General features: G+C 38.1%; 1 protein-coding gene across 4 annotated transcripts in view; it reads left to right on the plus strand.

Moving 5' to 3' along the window:
- ATPAF1 (ATP synthase mitochondrial F1 complex assembly factor 1) overlaps positions 1-21,763 on the plus strand; it is a 44,738-nt gene that overhangs the window by 5,877 nt on the left and 17,098 nt on the right. For all 4 annotated transcript variants that reach the window (XM_045545486.1, XM_045545488.1, XM_045545489.1 and 1 more), the window contains exons 3-8: positions 2,701-2,751; positions 3,392-3,454; positions 7,340-7,390; positions 8,604-8,651; positions 13,562-13,657; positions 15,513-15,620. In XM_045545486.1, coding sequence (XP_045401442.1) covers positions 2,701-2,751; positions 3,392-3,454; positions 7,340-7,390; positions 8,604-8,651; positions 13,562-13,657; positions 15,513-15,620 — 417 coding nt within the window. The remainder of the gene's footprint in view (positions 1-2,700; positions 2,752-3,391; positions 3,455-7,339; positions 7,391-8,603; positions 8,652-13,561; positions 13,658-15,512; positions 15,621-21,763) is intronic.

Below are 21,763 nucleotides of genomic sequence, written 5' to 3' on the forward strand. Positions count from 1 at the left end.
CAGCCCCCAGTTTCTTTTTTTTTTTTTTACTTTGAGTCATTGGTTCCCTACCACACAGGACTCAAAATCCCCCTTTTATAATAATTTTTTTTTTAATTCTCCCTTTTCTACCCTAAAATAAAACAATATAAGTATGTAGACAATATAACCTACCTCTATGCATAATTTCAGGGGAGGGGGGAAATTAATACAATACCCTAACCATAATAAAAAGTATTTTTTAATAAAATACATATTTTAGTATGTAAATTTTGGGACACATCCATACTGTGAGACCTAATGTAGTCATCAGATGCTTTCACCTCTTTGTAAAATAACAATAAACACATAAGCAGCAAATGCTAACTGGTAAAGGGATATTATATTGGTAATTATAAAAACTCCAGAACCATGAGCAGTGTTGTTATCTGTGACCTGAGATTCCACAATGTACAGTCGTCTCTCAAGTTACATAGTAGTTACATTTCTGGGAAATTTAGTGTTTATTAAAGCTGTGTTTAGGCCAGGCGTGGTGGCTCACGTCTGTAATCCTAGCACTCTGGAAGGCCGAGGTCGGACGATCATTTGAGGTCAGGAGTTCCAAGACCAACCTGAGCAAGAGCAAGACCCCATCTCTACTAAAAATAGAAAAATTAGCAGTGCATGGTGGCGCATGCCTGTAGTCCCAGCTACTCAGGAGGCTGAGGCAAGAGGATCACTTGAGCCCAGGACTTTGAGGTTGCTGTGAGCTAGGCTGACACCACAGCACTCTAACCCAGGCAACAGAGCAAGACTCTTTCTCAAAAAAAAAAAATAAATAAATAAAGCTGTATTTGGGGGAAAAAAGCTAGGTTCTAGGTCCAGGTAATTATGAATATTAAAATATCATAGGTATTTTCACCTATAAAATGATGTCTGGCTAAACACTGAAAAGTTGTGTATGTTGAGGGAAAGCTCTTTACTATGTAGATCTCATCTCATTTGGTACCACTGTTCCTCCCATAAATGCAGATATCACCATCCAGTAAATTATTGTGACAACAATAAAATTGTCCCCACAGATTTCCAAAGCATCCCTAGGAAGAAAGTTTAAGTACCCATTTAAAGTTCTTATTAAATGCTTCTGAGACTTCTTGGTATATAGTTCTAACTATTTTAATTACCTTATTTCATCAATTCTAAAGCCCACTTTATTTTCATATTTTAAAATCTCCAAAATTGTCTTAAAATAGATGTGATAGTAAAATATTGTGCTATTGTTTAATTGGCATCATTTTCTGATACATAAAATAATGATACATCTTAAGATCATTGGTGTCTTTGATTTGATAAAATACAATAAGCTTGTACTTAGGCTTATAGAAATTTTTTATTTCTATAAAAGGAAAAAATACACAGGGCTTGGTGACTAAAAGGTAAGGACAGCCGTGCAAATGGAGGATTTTGTTTGTTTTGTTTTCATAGTACACCTGAAAGTGGGTGGTATGAAAATGAAATTAATTCTCTCCTTTTTAGATAGTTTACATAAGAAGGAACAGCTACACTAGGATGATGCCAGTGTATAGGGTGTGACCAAAAAGAGTGTATTCAACAAGTTTTTGTCTAATTTGTGGGTACAGGTTCTATGAGCATCCTTATGAAAGGTTTGGATTAATAAAGTACAGAGTGACTAAAGTCAAGGTTTTATGCAGAAAGTATTTTTCAGCCTCAGAATCCCAGGTGTAGACTGTACTCTTTCCCTCTGAAAAGTATGGTCTTGAACTTAGAGATTGCATGGAAGACTCAGAACAGTCCATCCCTACTATCAGAAACAACTCAAAATCAGATTTTCTGGTTGTGGCCTTTATCAGAGATAATGCACTAGGAGAAAAAATAATCACTTTCACTTGTTCTTGGCCTTTTTTGAGGGGGAGTCTAATTCGATAGAGGAAATACTAAGACAATACTAAAAAAGACTCTGGTCTGCTGAGGATGACTGCCATCAAAGTGCTGTCAGAACTAAGAGGCAGCTTTGGGTAACACATCTTTCCACTTCTCACCTGCTCTGTGGCTCAGTGTGGACTAGGTCAGAGGGTAGGGCACAGTAAACCCAAGTAGGCCTAATTCTGGAAAATGTTCCTCATATCCACAGTGGCAAATGTAGAATGGACTCTCAATACCAGTAGATGATAGTTACTGACAAAGAAATCTTCTCATCTCTTCATCTTAGAATCTTTTTGTTTTTGTTTTGTTGTTGTTGTTGAGATAGAGTCTCACTCTGTCACCTGGGGTAGAGTGCAGTGGCATCATTGTAGCTCACTGGAACCTCCAACTCCTGGGCTCTAGTGATCTTTCTGCCTTAGCCTCCCAAGTAGCAGGGACTACAGGTGTGTGCCACCATGGCCAGCTGATTTTTCTATTTTTAATAGAGATGGGGTCTCACTCTTGCTCAGGCTGGTCTCGAACTCCCTCAAGCAATCCACCCGCCTCGGCCTCCCAGTGTGCTAGGATTATAGGCATGAGCCACCGCGTCCAGACATGCATCTTAGAATCTTAGAAGGGGAACAGTTGTCTCACAAACAGTCATTTTTAGAGCAATGTATACAATCATTATAAAGAGTAGAGAGAAGCAAGTTCTCGGGTACAAAATTAATTAAGAAGATTGGGCATCTCACCTAGTTTGGTGGTCTGTTTCTTATGAGTAAGGTGTAGATTAATATCCTGTCTCATCATGTATTTCAGACGGATGCCTTGGGGAAACAGCCTATGAGCAGAGGATTTACTAAGGACAAGGTAGGTTTCTAATAAATATAGAGTCCCAGGTCTGAAGTCATATGGAGCATCTATAACAAGAGGCTTCAAATTTGAACATATGAACTGGTTCAGTGATTTTGTGTAAGATGATATTCCAAGTATAGAGATAAGAAAGATTTCTGTGAACTTTTGTGTCCTTGATATGACCCCTTGCCTAAGTGTGGGTCCTGGGAGTACTAGAGGAAATACGAAGGAAATGTAGCAACACCCTTCATTTCTATAGGAAATGGTTTTAAAAAGTGAAAAACATATTTGGTCTGTCACTTAATTTACAAATAAGGAGTCACTCCTGGTAGAATAGCAGTTAAATAAAAATAACCAGGCTTTCTTCTATTACCAGCTGCAGAGTACTGCATGACTCATTGGTGAGGATGAAACATTTAGGAAGGACATGGTGACCTAATAGATACTCCCCAGGAACAGAACTGTGAAAACCTGCCTGGGCTTGGGTGTTCACTTTATCTGAGCATGCGGGTTTTCTTATACTTGCTCTTTACTTGTGACAGATTTGCTTCACTGTCCTGACATGTTGTTTCCCACAAGCTTAGAGATATAGTTAAGCTGTTTTGTTTTGTTTTTTTATTGTTGGTGTTAATTGCTTTTTATTTTCTATTTCAAGACTCTCAGTTCAATCTTTAACATTGAGATGGTAAAAGAGAAAACTGCAGAAGAAATAAAACAGGTAATGAATGAAAATGGGTTGGCATACTCCATGAAAATGTGTGTTCTGTGAACCAAATCTGAGAGTAGAAAGGAGCATACATTTTCTGACACCTCTTTCTAGCCATAATGAAAGGTAGTCATAAAGACAAAAATGATGAATTACAGGAAGAACAATGACATAAGAAAACTTGTCTTTCTTGGTCTTACTCTTATATGTCTAATTAACTCATATTTCCCCTTTCTTTTTCATTTTCCTATTGCCCACATTTTATTTAAAATCATCAGTATTCTGTGCCTGGATTACTGTACTGCCTTTTTAAAATAGGTTTCCTTGCTCCTATTTTTCCCATCCCACCTATAATATTCTCACCAGCTGAGTTTTCTTAGTTTTTCTTTCATTATGGAGAAGCATGGTATATTGGGTAAGAACACAGACTGTAGAACCAAGCTTCCGGTTTTAAGTCCTAGCTCAGCCATTTATTAGCTGCATGACTTGGACAAGTTAGATAACTTCTCTGGGCCTCAGTTTCCCTACTGTAAAGTGGAGATAATAATATTATTTACCTCATAGAGTTGTTTGGAGAATTAAATGAGTTAACATTTATAAAGCACTTAGAACAGTGCCTGCAACAGAGTAAGTGCTATATTTATGTTTTTAAATAAATGAAAAAAAATATTATGTTAGGAACCTGCTCACAAATCTTCCATGACTTCCCATGTTTCTTTTCTTGCATTCATAGTTCTCCATTATTATAGGCCTTCCCTGCAGGAAGCTTCCTGGAGACCTTCCTTCCAAGCACTCGTGATCTACCACATGTACCTTGATTTGCATTCCTATTTACATTTTCATGTCTGTGATTCTTTTCTCTGCAATTAGACTATAATAAACTATTTTTTGGCATTCTTTATAGTTCTGTTAATTATATTTTAGGTAAATTAAGAGGATCAAAATAATAATGAAAGCAGCATACTTACTATATGTCAGGTACTATGCCTAGTGCTTCATATGCATTATTTCATTAAATTCTCTTAACCACCCTGTAGAGTACGTGCTATTATTCCCAATTTACAATTGAGGAAACTGTGACTTAAAGAAATTCAATAACTTAGTCAGTGATAGATCTGGGACTGAAACCCATGTCTATTTGACTCTGTGTCATATTCTCTTATAGGAAATTGTGCCCATTGCCACGGGTTTCCTTTGAAGGTTACATCATTTATTTTAGCAGGCATTTATTTAATACCTATTAAGTGTCAGGCTCTGTAGGTTTATGACAAAGAAAACTTTCAGATATCCATAAACATTTTGATATTTTTAGTCAAGAGACAGGCACAAAACAAATAAGATCAGTACAAAGTTCTAACTTCTGTTAACAGAGGCTTATGCAAAGTCTCAGGGAGAACTCAGGCTGTGGTTTTGGGAAGAAGTACCAATGGAGCATGGACACCAAGCAAGTCACTTAGGGGAGACAGAAGCCAGGCCCAGGAGGCCTGATCATATGACAAGTATGACTTAGACCTGTAGTTTTACATACACATTTGTGTTCATTGAAATAATTTTTTAGTAACTAAGGTCAACTATATTAGGAACTATCTATCAGTCTCATAAATTTCAATGTTGATTCATAAGCTGTTATATCCACTACTATCATAAATTAAATCAGAATATGCTGTCCTTAACTTGAGAAGACAATGTTTTGACATGTAAAAAACAAACAAACAAAAAAACCAGAGCAGTCTTAGGCTTCATTAATAGGGTGGTTTGCATAGATCCTAGGAGGTACTAGTTCTTTATGCTCTGTGTTGGTTAGATAGATCACACTTTGATTAGTAGCTTCAGTGTGGGCCCCACATTTCAACAGAAATGTTAGCAAAGCAGAGCAACTCTAAAGGAGGGTGCTCCATTATTCAACACCAGCTCACTCAGGTGTCACCTTGGTTATGATGCCTTCCCCTACTTCTGTGCCTTTGCTAGTGTTATCATGCTCTGCTTAGAATGTGTCTCTTATCTCCTCTTGCCCTACCTGTTCGTCTTCACAGCCTACCTGTTTAGTCGGCTAACTCCTGATCATTCTTAATGATACAGCTCAAGTGTCCCTTCCTCTGGCACTCTTCCCTAATCTGGGTTAGATGCCTCTTTTAGGAGCTCTGTAGCAGAAACCAGGGCAGGGACCAAATATATATTTCTTCTTATGTCACAGTTGTCTGTCATTCAGCCAGCATTTCTGAGTTCTTTTTAGGTTGCAAGACATTGGTGACAACACAAACAGACATCCTGCCTACAAGGCCTTGTAAACTAGTGAGGAAGATGGATCCATGTGCAAATGACCTTATAATGAAGTAGCATATCCTAGGCATCTTTGTAGAGGTATAGAGTACAAAAGCAATTCATAGGAAAACTTCTGACTGAAATGATCAAGGGAGACCACATCGAAAGCTCATATAGGCTCAGCTTCAGAGGACAGGAAGAATTTGGGGGGTCAGAGATGAGGAGAGGGGCTGGGCGTGGTGGCTCATGCCTGCAATCCTAACACTCTGGGAAGCTAAAGCAGGAGGATTGCTTGAGCTCAGGAGTTCAAGACCAGCCTGAGCAAGAGCGAGACCCCGTCTCTACTAAAAATAGAAAAATCAGCCAGGTATCGTGACACGTACCTATAGTCCCAGCTACTCAGGAGACTAAGGCAAAAGCTTTACTTGAGCTCAGGAGTTTGAGGTTGCAGTGAGCTATAATGATATCACTGCACTCTACCCAGGGCAACAGAGCAAGACTCTGTCTCAAAAAAAAAGATGCAGAGAGGAATGCTTTCCAGTCAGAGCCAATAACACGTGAAAAGGCATGGGAGACAATAAAAATAATGATGGTAAAAATTATGAGCACAAAGCATCCATATGATACAATGCTAAGTGATAAAAAAGCAAGACACAATATTGCATATATTTACGTCTATGTATACTGTAAAAGAAAAAATATTAAGACATACTAGAAACAAATACACCAAGATAACAACATTGATTTTTGTTAGGGTGGTAAGACTATGGGCATTTTTTTCCCTTTTCCCTATTTTCTGGTTTTGTAATTTCATTATATAAATTTTTATTCCTTACCTTTTGGTGTTTGCATCATGACAGTCAACTGTGCCCTTCCTATTCTTTGGTGCCAGGCAGAAGTAGAACTAAATGAGAACTACTTCTGTTTGGCATATACCATAGTCAGATCCAGCAGATTCCATGTCTTCCACGTATGAAGACTTTCTAGAATCAGGATTTTTAAGAGATGCCTATAATGTGGCAATAATACCTAACAAAAGCTAACATTTGTAGTGTTCACTGTGTGCCAGGCACTGTGCTAAGCACAAACCTACATTATTTCAGCTAGTCTTTACAACAATCCTGTGAGGTTGATTTTATTGCTATTTATTGATGTTTTTTAGGTAGTTTTGAGTAATTTTCCCAAGGTAGGATAGGTAGTAAATGATTAGAGCTGGAATTCACATCCAGGTTTGCCTAACCCCAGACTCTGAACTCTGAGTGACTGATGTCCTGTCTGTCTGAAAAGGACCACAGTTGGCTGGGGACATGCGAGTTTAGGGAGGAAAGAAAGATACAAACAAAAAGAGGTTATCTATCACACAAGGTACATCTTGAGAGGAATGATTTAAAGAGTCATAAAATCAGTTTCTTTGACAGTAATTTGTTATTAAGAGTTACAGTTTAATCATCCAGAAGAATGTATTGTATTAAATCTTTTCTGTAATCATGTACTAGTAATAAAAGTATTACATTGGGTTTTTCCTCCCTGTTGTCAAATAGCATATTGCTCTGAACAATGAAAGCTGTCACCATTTCTTAGCACAGGTTGAAAAGATTACCCACATGTCACAGACACTCTCTCTTTTTTGTACAGATTTGGCAGCAGTATTTTGCAGCAAAAGATACAGTCTACGCGGTTATTCCTGTAAGTAGTTTGGAAGGGAAAATGAAAGTGTTACAACATGAAGGTCAGCTCTCTAACCTTAGCAGGCAGTTGCCTTTACTTTTCCTATGTTTATTGCCTCTTGAGAACTTGCATTTTACAGCTCTGAGGGTTTTTATTATGCCCTGAGCACCAAAGATTGGAAGCTCCATATGGTATATTTATGGCTCTTGTTTTCCCTCTTTCTGGTTTAGAAATGTCTTTAGAGTCAAGTCTCTGACAAGGGAGCGTGGTATAAGATCATGTTGCTGAGTAATTTCCAGATGTCTTTTATTTCTTTTTGGTGTTTTCCAACCAAGCTGTTGGAATTTAAGACAGGGCCTCTAACATTGTTTTTTCCCCTGTTTGTTAGTGACCTATACCTGAGCTGACTGAAGCCTCTCCTAGTCTTTCTCTGGCATTTCCCCTTACTAAGTAGCATTGTCTTGATTTTTCCCTCTTTGAAATTGCTGTCTTGGAGGTGGTCACCAGCCACTGCTTGACCTTTAAGATCTGTGACAGAAAAGGGATGCTGCTGGCTTCTCTGGTTTAATGTCCTTTTGCTGATTTCCAACCAAAATAAAGTATTTGAAGTACTGGGTTATCAACTTGAAGAAGTGGGTTAGGTTAAGTTTATGTAAAGCACACAAATAATACTGAATTTATGTAAGTATAAGATTAAGGAGGAAAACATAGGTGGAAGGATAAAGCCAGGCCTTTTGGTTGTAAGGGTATCACTATATGTGTGTGTGTGTGTGTGTGTGTGTGTGTGTGTGTGTGTGTGTGTGTGTGTGTGTGTGTTTATAACATCTTAAGCATACACACCTTTACCCTTCATGAGTTCAATAGCCAAGAGTCTGCATTTTTCATGATGTTTTAGATTTCTGATACTGACTCATTGTTTGAACAGACCTTCTCAACTCTGCCTCTGACTGACTTAGTGACCTGACATCTCTACCACTTGTCAGAGGTCCCAGGAGAGTTTGGAGCATTGAAGCATCTACTCTTCACATATAATTCTGACAGTGAACAGCAAAACATATGTCTGGTTTTTCTAGTCTTTCTGTCATAAGAGCGATTTGGAAATGATGGAATTTAAAAGATTATTTTTAGTTGTATTATAGTTCTAGAATTCAGTCTTGGGGAATTTAAATATGACTGTGGCCTTTTGTGTTTTCCTGTTTGTGAGTTAATTTTATTCTTTTTGGACTTACAGGAAGAGAAGTTTGATTTGATCTGGAACCGGGCTCAGTCCTGTCCAACAGTAAGTTTCTGGTGACCACATAAGGATTGCTTATCAATGCTGCAAAACAAGGGTGTTTTCCCAACAATCTCATCATATTCCATATTCTCTCACATGTTATGATGCTCTGTTTAACAAAGATGCTCACACATTGATTGTACTGATAAGTGAGTTTGGCCCAATAAGCCTCTGGCTTTTTAGCTGTCTACCACATCTCAACCCTTTCTAATGTGGATCTTAATCTTTAAGTATAAGTGCATTTTGGAAGGTACCGGAGACCTTAATCTTTTCAACATGTTTTTTTTCCTTGTCTTTATTATTATTTTTAATTAACACATAATAATTGTACATATTTATGGGGTACAGTGTGATATTTCAATACACATATAATGTGTAGTGATCAAATCAGGGTAATTAGCATATCCATGATCTCAAACATTAATCATTTCTTTGTGTTGGGAGCATTCAAAATCTCCTCTCACTATTTGAAAATATACAATAAATTGTTTTCAATTATAGTCACCCTATAGTGCTATAGAACACTAGAATTTATTCCTTCTATCTAGCTGTACTTATGTATCCATTAACCAACCTTTGGCTGCCCTCCATCCCCCCTCTTCTTCCCTGCTAGTGACCACTACTATACTTTCTAATTCTATGAGATCAACTTTCTTAGCCTCTCCATATGAGTGAGAGAACATATGGTATTTATCATTCTGAGCCTGGCTTATTTCACTACACATGATGTTCTCCATGCTCATCCATGTTACCACAAAAGAAAGAATTCCATTCTTTTTTATGGCTAAATAATATTTCATTGTGTGTATATACCACATTTTCTTTATCCATTCATCTATTGATGGCTACTTAGGTTGATTCCATAGTTTGGCTATTGTGAATAGTGCTGCTTTAAAGATGGGTATGCAGATATCTCTTTAATATACTGATTTCCTTTCCTTTGGATATATATCTAGTAGTGGGGTTGCTGGATTGTGGTAGTTCTATTTTTAGTTTTTTGAGGAACCTTCATACTGTTTTCCATAATGGCTATACTAATTTACATTCCCACTAACAACAGTGTATAAGATTTCACCTTTCTCTGCATCCTTACTAGCATTTGTTATTTTTTTGTCTTTGTGATAATAGCTATTCTAACTGGGGTGGGGTGCTTGCTTTATTGCCAGTTTTCTTTGCGGTTTTGGCTACGCTATTCTACTAATATGTGCCTAAAAGGAATTATGAGGTTGTTGTTGGAGTAATGAGCTGCCAGTAAGGCCTAAGGGAGAGGGAGTAGGTGGGCCAGACAGCTAACTTGGTGTCAGTAATGATCTAGGGTTTTTAAAAATTTTCCAAACATTGCTGAAAATAAAGAATACCTAAGTAAATGAAGAGATATATACCATGTTCATGGAATGAATGACTCAATATTGTTAAAATGTCAGTTTGTCCCTAAATTGGTCTCTAGATTAAATACAATACCATTCAAGGTCTCAATAGGCTTTTTTTCCCCCAGAAATTGACAAGCTGATTTTAAAATTTTATTTGTATACCCAAGGGGCCTAAAATAGCTAAAATAATTTTAGAAAAAAAACAACAAAGTTAGAGGACTTACATTTCCTGATTTCAAGACTTATAAAGATATAGCAATGAAAACAGTATGATATTGCCATAAAGACAGACATATAGATCAATGGAACAGAATAGCGTCCAGGAACAGACCAACATATATGTGGTCAGCTGTTTTTCAAAAAGGGTGCCAAGAAATTAAATAGGAAAGGATAATCTCTTTTACAAATGCTGCTAAAACAATTGGGTATCATGTGCAAAAAAAGCCTCTAACCTCACCGTATGCAAAAATTAATTCAAAATAGCTCATAGACATAAATGTAATTTCTAGAAGAAAATGAAAGAGAAAATCTCAGTGATCTGGGGTTTGGCAAAGATTTCTTAAATACATCACAAAAAGACACACTGTAAAAGAAAAAATCATTAAATTACAGTTCATCAAAATTTAAACATTCTGTTTGTACACCCATGTTCGTAGTAGCATTAGTTGCAATAGCCAAAAGGTGGAAGTAACCCAAGTTATATCAAAAACTCTTATCACTCAATAATAAAAGGACAGACAATCCAATTAAAAATGGACAGAAGGCTGGGTGTGGTGGCTTACACCTGTAATCCTAGCACTTTGGGAGGCTTAGGCAGGAGGGTCATTTGAGCCCAGGAATTTGAGGCCAATCTGAGCAACATATTAAGACCCTGTCTCTACAGAAAAAAAATAGAAGAATTAGCCAGATGTAGTGGCACATGTCTGTAATCCCAGCTACTTGGAAGGCTGAGGCAGGAGAATCACTTGAGCCCAGGGTTTGAGGTTGCAGTGAGCTATGATGACACTACTGCACTCTAGCCTGAACAACTGAGTGAGACCCTGTCCCAAAAAAAAGGGACAGAAGATTTGAACAGTTTGCCAAACAAGTAGAGTGGGAGATAAGCACTTGAAAAGATGCTTGATATCATTAGTCATAATTGGAATGCAAATTAAAACCACAGTGAGATACCCCTAGAATGGCTAAAATTTTAAAAACTGATCATACTAAGTGCTGGTAAGGATGTGTAGCAACTGGAACTCTCCTGTACTGCTGGTGATACTATAAAATGGGATAAGCACTTTAGAAAACAATTTTGTAGTTTCTTTAAAAGTTAAGCATAGGCCAGGGGCGGTGGCTCAGGCCTGTAATCCTAGCACTCTGCGAGGCTGAGGCAGAAGGACTGCTTGAGCCCAAGAGTTTGAGACCAGCCTGAGAAAGAGCAAGACCCCACCTCTACTAAAAATAGAAAAATTAGCCAGGCGTAGTAGTGTGTGCCTGTAGTCCCAGCTACTCAGAAGGCTGAGGCAGGAGGATCACTTGACCCCAGGGTTTGAAGTTGCAGTGAGCTATGATGATGCCGCTGCACTCTAGCCGGGGTGACAAAGTGAGATTCTGTCTCAAAAAAAAAAATAAAGTTAAGCATATACCTGCCATACTAACCAGCCATTCCACTCCTAGATACTTTCCCAAGAGAACCGAAAGCATACGTCCATACAATGACTTGTGCACAAATGTTCAAGCAGCTTTATTTGTGATAACCAAATACTGGAAACAATCCAAATGTCTATCACAGGTGCATAGAAATTGTGGAAAAAAGAGAGTGTGTGGAGTGTGTACATTTGTGTACATAATAGAGTAATATTCAGCAATAAAAAGGAATGCATTATTGATACATGCAACAACATGGATGGATCACAGAAGAATTATGCTGAGTGAAAGAAACCAAACCAAAGAAAGTACATATTCTGTGGTTCCATTTATATAAAATTTTATAAAATACAGACCTATAGAGACAAAAAGCAAATCAGTGGTTACTTAGGAACAGTTAGGGACAGGAAAGTATAGATTATAAATAGGCACAAGAAAACTTTTGGAGATTATACATGTTTGTTATGTTAATTGTAGTTATGGTTTGACAGTATACATATGTAAAACTCATCAAATTGTACACTTTAAATATGTGCAATTTATTGAATTTCCCAAAACTCTAAAAAAAAAAAATTTCCCTAGCAAGGAATCAGCTATCAGGTAGGCGGTGAGTTTATCTCATCTAATAATAATAAATTGGAGCTTGAGTGGTTGGCAATAAGAAAATAATTCTGTGATTTATGTGTATTGAACTGATTATACTTTGTTTTGTTCTGGCATGATTCTCTTCTCCACTGCTTATCCCCAATTCTAAACATCTTGAGCATAAAACTAATCATTTCTTGGTGTTTAGTCTAGAGCCATGCTCCAATATTAGCCCAGCTGATAGAATTTGAAGTAATTACAGCAAATGGAAAAAAAGTTATTTTAGCGGCGTTAGAAAGTTTAGAAATTGAAAAAGACCCAAATATTCATCAAGAGAAGAATAAATAAACCAAATTGTGGTAAGTTTCTACAGTAGAATTTCATACAACAGTGGAAAATTCATAAATGAGAGTTGTATTTATCAACATGGATAAATGTCAAAAGCATAATGTGAAATAAAAAAGCAAGTTACAACAGGATACATACACTTTGATAAGATTTGAGTTTTTAAACATGCAAACCGCTTCTTGTTTATGGATATACACATATACATTAAAAGTATAAAAATACAAAAGGGAATGACAAACACCAAATGCAGGATAAGCCAGGCGTGGTGGCTCACACCTGTATTTCCAGCACTCTGAGAGGCCGAGGTGGAAGGATTGCTTGAGGCTGGGAGTTCGAGACTCCATCTCTGCAAAAAATTTTTTTAAAAAATTAGCTACACATGGTGGCACATGCCTGTAGTCCCACGGGGTAGATGTTAACTCTAGGACAGAATTGGAATGGGGTACACAGGGAGCCTCTGTTGTATCTCTAATGCTTTCTTAGGTGGATTGAGAAGTACATGAGTGTTTATTATATTACCACATATGAATTTCATAATTTATTTATTTATTTATTTTTTTTAGAGACAGGGTCTCACTCTGTTGCTCAGGCTGGAGTACAGTGGTGCAATCATAGCTCACTGCAGCCTTGAACTCCTGGGTTCAAGCAATCCTCCCGCCTCAGCCTCCTGAGTACCTGGGACCACAAGTGTACACCACTGGACCTGGCTAATTTTTTTTTTTACTTTTCATAAAGACAGAGTCTTACTGTGTTGCTCAAGCTGATCTTGAACTCCTGGCCTCAAGTGATCCTCCTGTCTCTGCCTCCCAAAGTTCTGGGATTGCAGGCATGAGCCACCATGCCTAAAAATTAAATTTCATAATTAAAAAAAAGATTTCTAAACCAAATATTGAAGAAATCGAATGAATGATACAGGTAGTTGGATATAGAGCAAATGATTTCATTTATTCATCTATCTCCTTGTTTATCTGTTTCCCATAGTTTCTGTGTGCTCTGCCAAGAAGGGAAGGTTATGAGTTCTTTGTAGGACAATGGACAGGTACTGAGCTCCACTTCACTGCACTTATAAATATTCAGGTAAGTGGCCTGTGCTCTTCCTCTAAAGGAAAGAGGCCTACCCCTTGATAGGACTAGGAGCCCTTGCTGAGGCTCAGGGGCACAGAATGTCTACTGATTCCGAGCATTATTTGCTATAGCACTGATGAATTGTCATGCTTTGCATGTTGGGCTAGTTTTCTAGGCTCTACTCAATACCTAGATTGGAAAAGACTCCAAAACACTTTCACCTCTATCCCATTTACTGCATGTGCCTCACTTAACAAACATGGCTTAACAACATGAAGTTATGATGGTTATGTTTTTAACTCAAGCTATATAAGCCCCTTGAGGAAGGCTCCATGTCTTACGGGTGTTTTCTTAACCAAGTCAGCACTTCCCAAAATGCTACGTGAATAGTTTCCATTTAATAAATTACTTTATTTGCTTTCTTCCTTCTTTCTTTTTGTTTCATTCCCAAATATTAGATTTACAAGTTAGATTCAAAGTATTTGAAACTTTTAAAATAAAAGTCTGTATTTTAAATCAGATCATAACTAGGATTGACATTCTCTATTTAGAGGCCAAATCTGACAAAAATAAGCATCTATTGTATTGGCTTTGAAGTTGGGTTACAAGAGGGTACAAAACAGAATGAGGGACTATTATTTTGTAATTCATCCAACAATCATTTATTGAGTACATACTATAGTAACCAACATTTGACATACTTATTAATACTATATGCCAGATGTTTTATATACATTGTGTCATTTAATCCTCATACATATGCCATGAGATAGTTACTGTTATTATTTTCTATTTAATCTTTGTACTTATGCCATGAAATAGTTACTGTTATTATTTTCTATTTCTGTTCACTGCTAATAAGTGATAGGGCCACGTTTGAGTCCAGGTTATCTGACTCCAACATCTATGAACTTAATCATTATGCCATTGTCTTGGGAACGGTGTTAAGACCTGGATGGAGATCTATGAGACCAGGTCCCTGCCCTGATGAAGCTTATACCCAAGTGTAGGAGAAAGATCCAGAAATGTAATTATAATCAAAATGATTATAAAATTGTAAAATATAAGAATTATGATCAAAACAATCAGTATAATATTAGAAGTATGTTCAATAGTACTGAGAAGCTGAAGTATTAAGAGTACACTAGTAATAGTTAGGTATTGATAATTAAAATGACACTTGCTGAAATGTTAAAGATGAAGCCCAGAGATCTTTCTTTGAATGTATTTGTTTCCTTCTACACTATGTATGGGCTTTAGCTTTGATCCCATACTCTCTTCCTAATCTAGACTTGAAGTCTAGTAGCCACTGCCCTGACCATTCTTCATAAAATTATGATGTTTCTGTACTTATTCTCCCCATCACCCCCCACCCAGTTTATGTTTTAAAACAGCACATTACAAATCTAGCCCATGTGCAAACTCTTCAGCTCTTGCTACAGCTTAAAAGAGCTCAGTCTTCAGAGCCAGCCAAAGGGAGTAGATGTCAGCTGTGAAATGTGCTAGTCCATAGAAGTAGCAATTATGTAGGCACATTGCTTTCTTTAGAACTTGATTTGGTAGCTTCTTGTGCCATTTTGTTTTTAAATGTATGGCCACAATGAAGGATTCACTGCCTACTATAAACATTTTCTGGGAAAAAAGCCAAACCTTTTCCAGCTGAAGACACAAATAACGCTGTGCAAACTGTCAGTTTCACTGTGCCTTTGCAGGCCTGACTTTGCCCCCCCCATACCAGTCCTCTAACTCACTAGCTACCCAAGGGACCCTTGAGAGCCAGAATTTCCTCCAGACTCTCTATTGCTTTGAAATTGCAGTTTGTTGTGATGGTATCTTATTGAGCCTTGATAAGTATTCCTCCTGGCAGACCCGAGGGGAAGCTGCAGCCAGCCAGCTGATTTTATATCACTACCCTGAACTTAAGGAAGACAAGGGCATCGTGCTGATGACAGCAGAAATGGATTCCACATTTCTGGTAAGAATTCACTTTACCTAGTGGCCTTGAAGGTATTACTCCTCTGCCAAATCTTACGAGAGGTAAGATGCCAGAGAGCTACGTGTACCTTGTTTCTTACTTACTTTAAAGTTGACAATAATTTTGTCTTGTTCAAGTTGTTTCAAGTTGAATTTAATATAGATCCTCAATCATTTATTTACAATTCTGAAATCCACAGGCTCTAAAAATAAATTTTTTCATAATCATTTTGTCATAAAACTTCACCTGCAGCTGAGCATGGTGGCTAATGCGTGTAATCCCAGCCCTTTGGGAAACTGAGGCAGGGGGATCACTTTTGGCCAGGAGTTCAAGACCAGCCTGAGCAATATAGTGAGACCCACATCTCAAAAAACAAACAAAAACCTTACCTAAACTTGGATTCATTTGGTAACTAAATCTTCACTTAAATTGATATGAGGACATTTATAGTCCTTATTAATCCCACTTGGTGTGGAATAGTATGCATTTTACTAGGGAAAGATTAATGTGTTTAATTATGAGGAGTTGTATAATACTCAGTTGTGCAGTATCTGTACCTATTACCTTCCTAAAATTTAATAATTCTGAATCTAAGACACATCAGGCCCAAAGGGTTTTGGGTAAGAGAGTGTGGACAAGTAAATGACTTCTTAATTGTGGAGAAGAGTTCAAAGTCTAGGATACTTCTCAATCTTTTATCTTCTTCCATACTATTTATATGTACAACATTGATCATACATAGAGGTTGAAAGGGTGTGAAATTCATACATGGGCGGAAAAAATTCTCACACAGTGATTAGGATATACAGAAGTACCAAGTTTGTGTATTTTCCCAAGGAAGAGAGAGAGAGAGAGAGAGAGAGAGAGAGAGAGAGAGAGAGAAGGAGGGAATGGCCACAGCACACAGAAAAATGCAGGAAATGCCTGGCAGCTGGGGAAAAGTTGCTTAGAATTTTAAAGGGTAAAAATGGCTTTTTTTCTCTGCTTTAGTAGACTGATAACAGAAGTGGTGGTGAAGTTGTTTCAGATGTTCTTTATTTTCTTTCTGTGAGGCTGATTTTATCTGAGTCCTTAGAATCTGGTGCTGGCAAGAACTGAAGTGGGAAGTTTGTACCCCTCTTACTGTCTGCTTAGGGCTCTTCAAGGCTATGAAAATGAAGCTCTTAGAGATAACTAGTTAGGCCACAGGTGTTTAATTAAACAAAGGGTAGTTGTGTTCTGAGTTTTCTCTTCAAAGAGGCAGTTATGTGCTGTGAGTTTATTTCCTTTACTTTCTGTTAGACAGGTTATTTTCTTCTGTTAGGTTATTAGTAAGGCCACCTTTCAGTGGTTTCTTTTCCTCCTTTTCCCATTCCCAGATAAGAATCACTGGGATAGAGCATGGACCATAATGCCCATGGCTAACGATGTCTGTTGTGTTCTCTGTGCACATCTAGGTGCCAGGTGCAATCTATGATTGCTGCACAACCTGTTTGTCTACTCCTTGCTCATTCCAGTCTCATTTATCTGGCAACAGTTAAGTTCAGGTTGCCCTCAAAGTAGTGGACACTTTAGAGCCTCTTCCCTCTAAGATTCTTCATTATAACACCCACTTATTTTTATCTCTCTCTCTTACCAGCTGCTTAGGGGGAAGGAAAAAGTGATGTCATTCAACTAGTATCTCCAGTAGCAGTAGGCTCCAAGCCTAGGACACAGCAGGGACTCTACTTCCCTATCTATTATTCTTGAAACTATGAAGTCCCAATTCTCCCATGCTTTCTGCCACTTAAACCCCTCCATTCATCACATTCAACAAGAAGTTACCCAACATTCTGTCAAAAAAAATAGAGTTGCTATTAACTGAAATAGGCAAGATTGAAGGAGGAATAAATTTGGGAGGAAAATCAGGAGCTCACTTTTGGATATGTTAATTCTGAGATGCCTATTATATATCCAAGTAGTAGGCACTTAGATGTAGCCTGGAGTTCAGGGGAGAGGTCCAGACTGGAGATATGAATATGGGTATTGTCAGCACACAGATTGTATTTTAAACCAAGGGACTAAATGAAGTCACCAAGGCAGTGAGTAAAGACAGAGAAGAGGTCTGAGAACTGAACCCTAGAGAGATGAAGCAACATCAGTAAAGAAGATTAAGAAGGAAGAAATGGTCAGGTAGGAGGAAAATTAAGATGGTAGAATGCTCTGGAAGCTAAAATAAAATGTTTCAAGGAATAGGAACTGCCCAACTGGCCAAATCTCACTTGTAGGGAAAATGAGATGCTAACTGTGAATTTACTAGATTTCACAAACATGAAAGTCACTGGAGACCTTTATAAAAGCAGTTTCAAAGAAGTGATTCAGTAAAAGTGTGAGTGGAGTAGATTTAAGACAGAATGGGAAGAGAAATTAAGAAGAATAAGGATAGAAACTCAAGAGACATTTCTGTAAGAGGAAGAAAGAATGGGGCATTAGCTGGAGAGGGAGAAGTAGAACCAAGGGTATCTCTTGTTTTAAATATGGAAGAAATAACATCATATTTGTATGCTGATGGAAAGATCCAGTAGAGATGAAACTATTGATAATACAGGAGAAAGAGGGAGAAAGTGGCAAGTCTGGGAATAAGGGATTGATCTTTGCCAGGAGTACAGTAACAGGAGCGAAACATAGTATGAGGACACAGGTATAGTTAAATAGATAGAGGTACTGACAGGTTGTAGAAGTTCTCTCTAGATTGCTTAGTGAAAAGAAAGAAAGGTCATTAGCTGAAACCAAGGATAGAAAAATGTTGGACATTTGAGTTGAAAAGAGGAAGTATAAAATTGTCGTCTAGGACAAAGGTCACCAAACTATAGCCTGTGGGCCAAATCCAACCCACTGCCTGTTTTTATAAGGCCTATGAGTTAAGAATGTTTTCTACATCTTTAAGTGATTGGGCAGGGGTGCAGGGGAGAAGCTTAAAGAAAAATAGTATTTCGTGACATGTAAAAGTATATGAAATTCAAATTTCAGTGTCTATAAGTTTTATTGGAACACAGCCATGCTTATTTACTCACATATTATTTATGGCTGCTTTTGCTCTACAACAGAAAGTTGAGTAGTTATGAGACAGACTGTATGGCTCAGAGAGCCTAAAATATTTACCGTCTGTTCCTTTATAGAAAGTTCATGCCAACCCATGGTCTGGGGGAATGGAAGAGAGAATGGGTGTGCAGGTGCAGGCACAGAGAGAGGAGGCTGAGAGCTGGATTTAACTAGCATTGTGTTTAGCCAAGTGGTATAGTGAAATAATTGAGAAGCCAGGAAGGTGAATTCAAAGGAATAACTGACCATGGAGTGGAAGCTGGGTAAATAGGAAAGTGAAAATATAAGGGAGATTAGAGACAGTAAGAACTGAGAGTCCTAGTGAAGTTGAGGTTGAAGGATTGTTGGAGTTGGGATAAGCTAGAAGGATAGAAAATAATAGATGAACTGTAGATGTTTCAAATTGAAATTTGGAGGAGATATAGTTGCTGATAATTACAAAGTTTCATTTGACCACAGGAGTAACAATATAGAGACTGTACTGTATTTTCTGGTCTTTAGCAAAGCACAGCATCTAACTATATTAAAAGTGGATCCTAGAGGTCAGAGGAGTCCCATTCCAGTGTTTTGCCATTTTTGCCACCTCATTCTGGTGGTTTCAAACTGCTACACAGTTACCATCATCATTAAAATTTGCTTCCTGGCCTTATAACATTTGACAGCATACCAGACAACATACATATGCCTCATATAAATCAACTTGACTGTGAGGGTCCAATTAGAACAAGTATAAAACTAGACATGTTAGAATTTATTATAGAGGTACATGATTTAGAGAAGAAACCTAACAATGTAGTACGAATGTGTGATCCCCTGCGTACTCAGGCATGAAACGTGCTCTTTAGGCATAGTATTTAAACAGCTATCATACAGCATTAACCTCAAATGAATAGAAATATATGGAAACTAGAGGTTTCTTCTGAAGTAACTTTATTGCTGAAAAGTTAGTAGAATATTCAAAAACATAGCCTCGTTTGGCTCCACGTCTGTGTCAATAGATGATTTTATGGAAATGCAGTAAGTACTAGGATGTACACATGCAGAGGGTCCTGGGGGATGGGTGGCATCCCTGGCCCACAGGGAGTAAGAAGACTTCCTGGAGATGATACCTGGGCTGAACCTTTTCAGCAGGAGTTTAGCCAGATAAAGGAAGGGGAGCAGGGTGGGGGGAAAGTCCCAGACAGAGGGAATAGCATTAAGTAAATGCTAACAAGCATAAAATGACTTGGGGTATTGCAAACAGCTTGATATCACTGGTATATTAAAAAAAAAAAGGAGGTTTAGTGGGTTGTGTTTAGAGGTTTGGCTTTATACTGAGGGCATGAAAGAGTCATTAAAAGGTTTGAACAAGGAGTAATCCATAAACAGTTGAGTTTTAAGACTATTAATCTTAATTATTTGCTTCCTAAACATTGTGTAGTTCAAATCTGGTCAGTGTGATCATTTAGAAAACAGTTGCAATAGTCTGGACAAGAGGTGGTAAGGACCTGAACTAGAGTAGTGGTAGTACAAATGGAGGAGAGAGAATGACCCCAGAAAAATGTAGGGATAAAATGGGCAGGACCCAGTATATTGATTGTAGATGTGAAGATTGAAAGAGAGGGAGAAGTCACATTTGTTAAAATATCTCTTTATTGAGCAACACAGGGTCTTAGTATGTTTGTCTTCTTGGGTCTTGGAAAGGGAGGAGATTACTGCCTCATGTTAAGAGTCAAGAGAACAAAAGGCCAGGAGGAAGGGAGGCCTTTCTATAATCCTCCATGAGAGACAGACAGATACACATCTCTCCCATCTCTCTCTGTGTCTTACTCCTTACCCACTATACTAGTGGTCTTCAAACTTCTTTTTAAAGTGGTAGGAAGAACTCTTTATCCAAACAAAATCTTATTAAATAAAACCCCAGGGTATAACAGCTAAAACAAAGGTGAAGAGACCTAAGCACTTCCACAGAGCCCCTAGGACTCTGCAGAAAGTTTGAACAGCACTGTTCTAGAATGCACACAGCTCAACTTACCCCTCAAGCTTCAAATAAAAGTTGATGTCAGAGGTCCTACAGCTCAGGAGCTAAGAAAGTGGTGGTATCCTCCTCAGATTATGGCAGTGCACTTCCTTTAGAAATGGTTTGCTCTTGGCCTGGCATGGTGGCTCAGGCCTATAATCCTAGCACTCTGGGAGGCCGAGGCAGGAGGATCACTTGAGGTCAGGGGTTCGAGGAATGGTTTGCTCTTGAGGCATGTGGGAGTTTAAGAAAAATAAAATTGGTGAAGTATAGTTATCAATCTGGATCAATCTTAATTCTCTTACCCCTCCAGAAACGGTAGCAGGGTGAAGTGGAGGGAGTACCAGCTTGAAATTCTAGAGGTCTGGTCCTGGCTCTGACCTTGGGCCTGTCCTTGAATCTCATCTGCCTTGGTTTCCTGGCCTGTTAAATGAGACTTGGTGATCTCTGAGGCCCCTTCCAGCTTTAAAATTCTATTAATTTGAAGTAGCCAGCTTTTTGGGAAAAGGCTTTTGATTGAAGATGCAGTCTCAGATTAGTGCCTGCTTGTGAGCAATGACCTGGAAAGTCCCATGGAAGGAATAGAGGTGAAGCACAGCCTATGGTATTGTAAACCCATCTTCATCACTCTGCAGCTAGACATAGCATGCTTTTGACAGTCAGCTTTTAGTGGGAATTTTCCGTTACCTTTTGGAGTTTGATTATGGACATATGAACATGGTGATAATGGATAAGTGCCTATGACCAACTAGAATCACAGAATGTATATGAAGCAAAAGTAAGTTGTTTGAGGTAATTCTTTGCTAAGGTTTTGAGAATGTAGCCTATGTCCTAATACCTCACCTTCCACCTTTGTCACATAGGGTGGTCTGCTCACCATTTCCTGTTACTGAGCTTTAGAGAATGTAGCCCCTTCTCTTCCCTGGGGCTTTGCTGGTATGTTACTTATAAATGCATAACCAGTTACTCCAAAAGTTAGTGGCTTAAAACAACAAACATTAATTACCTCATAGTTTCTGTGGGTCAGGAATTCAGGAGCAGCTTAGCTGAGTGGTTCTGGTTCAGAGTCTCGTGATGCTACTGT

Source organism: Lemur catta, chromosome 3 (assembly GCF_020740605.2).
Source record: "Lemur catta isolate mLemCat1 chromosome 3, mLemCat1.pri, whole genome shotgun sequence".
Lineage (NCBI taxonomy): Eukaryota > Metazoa > Chordata > Mammalia > Primates > Lemuridae > Lemur > Lemur catta.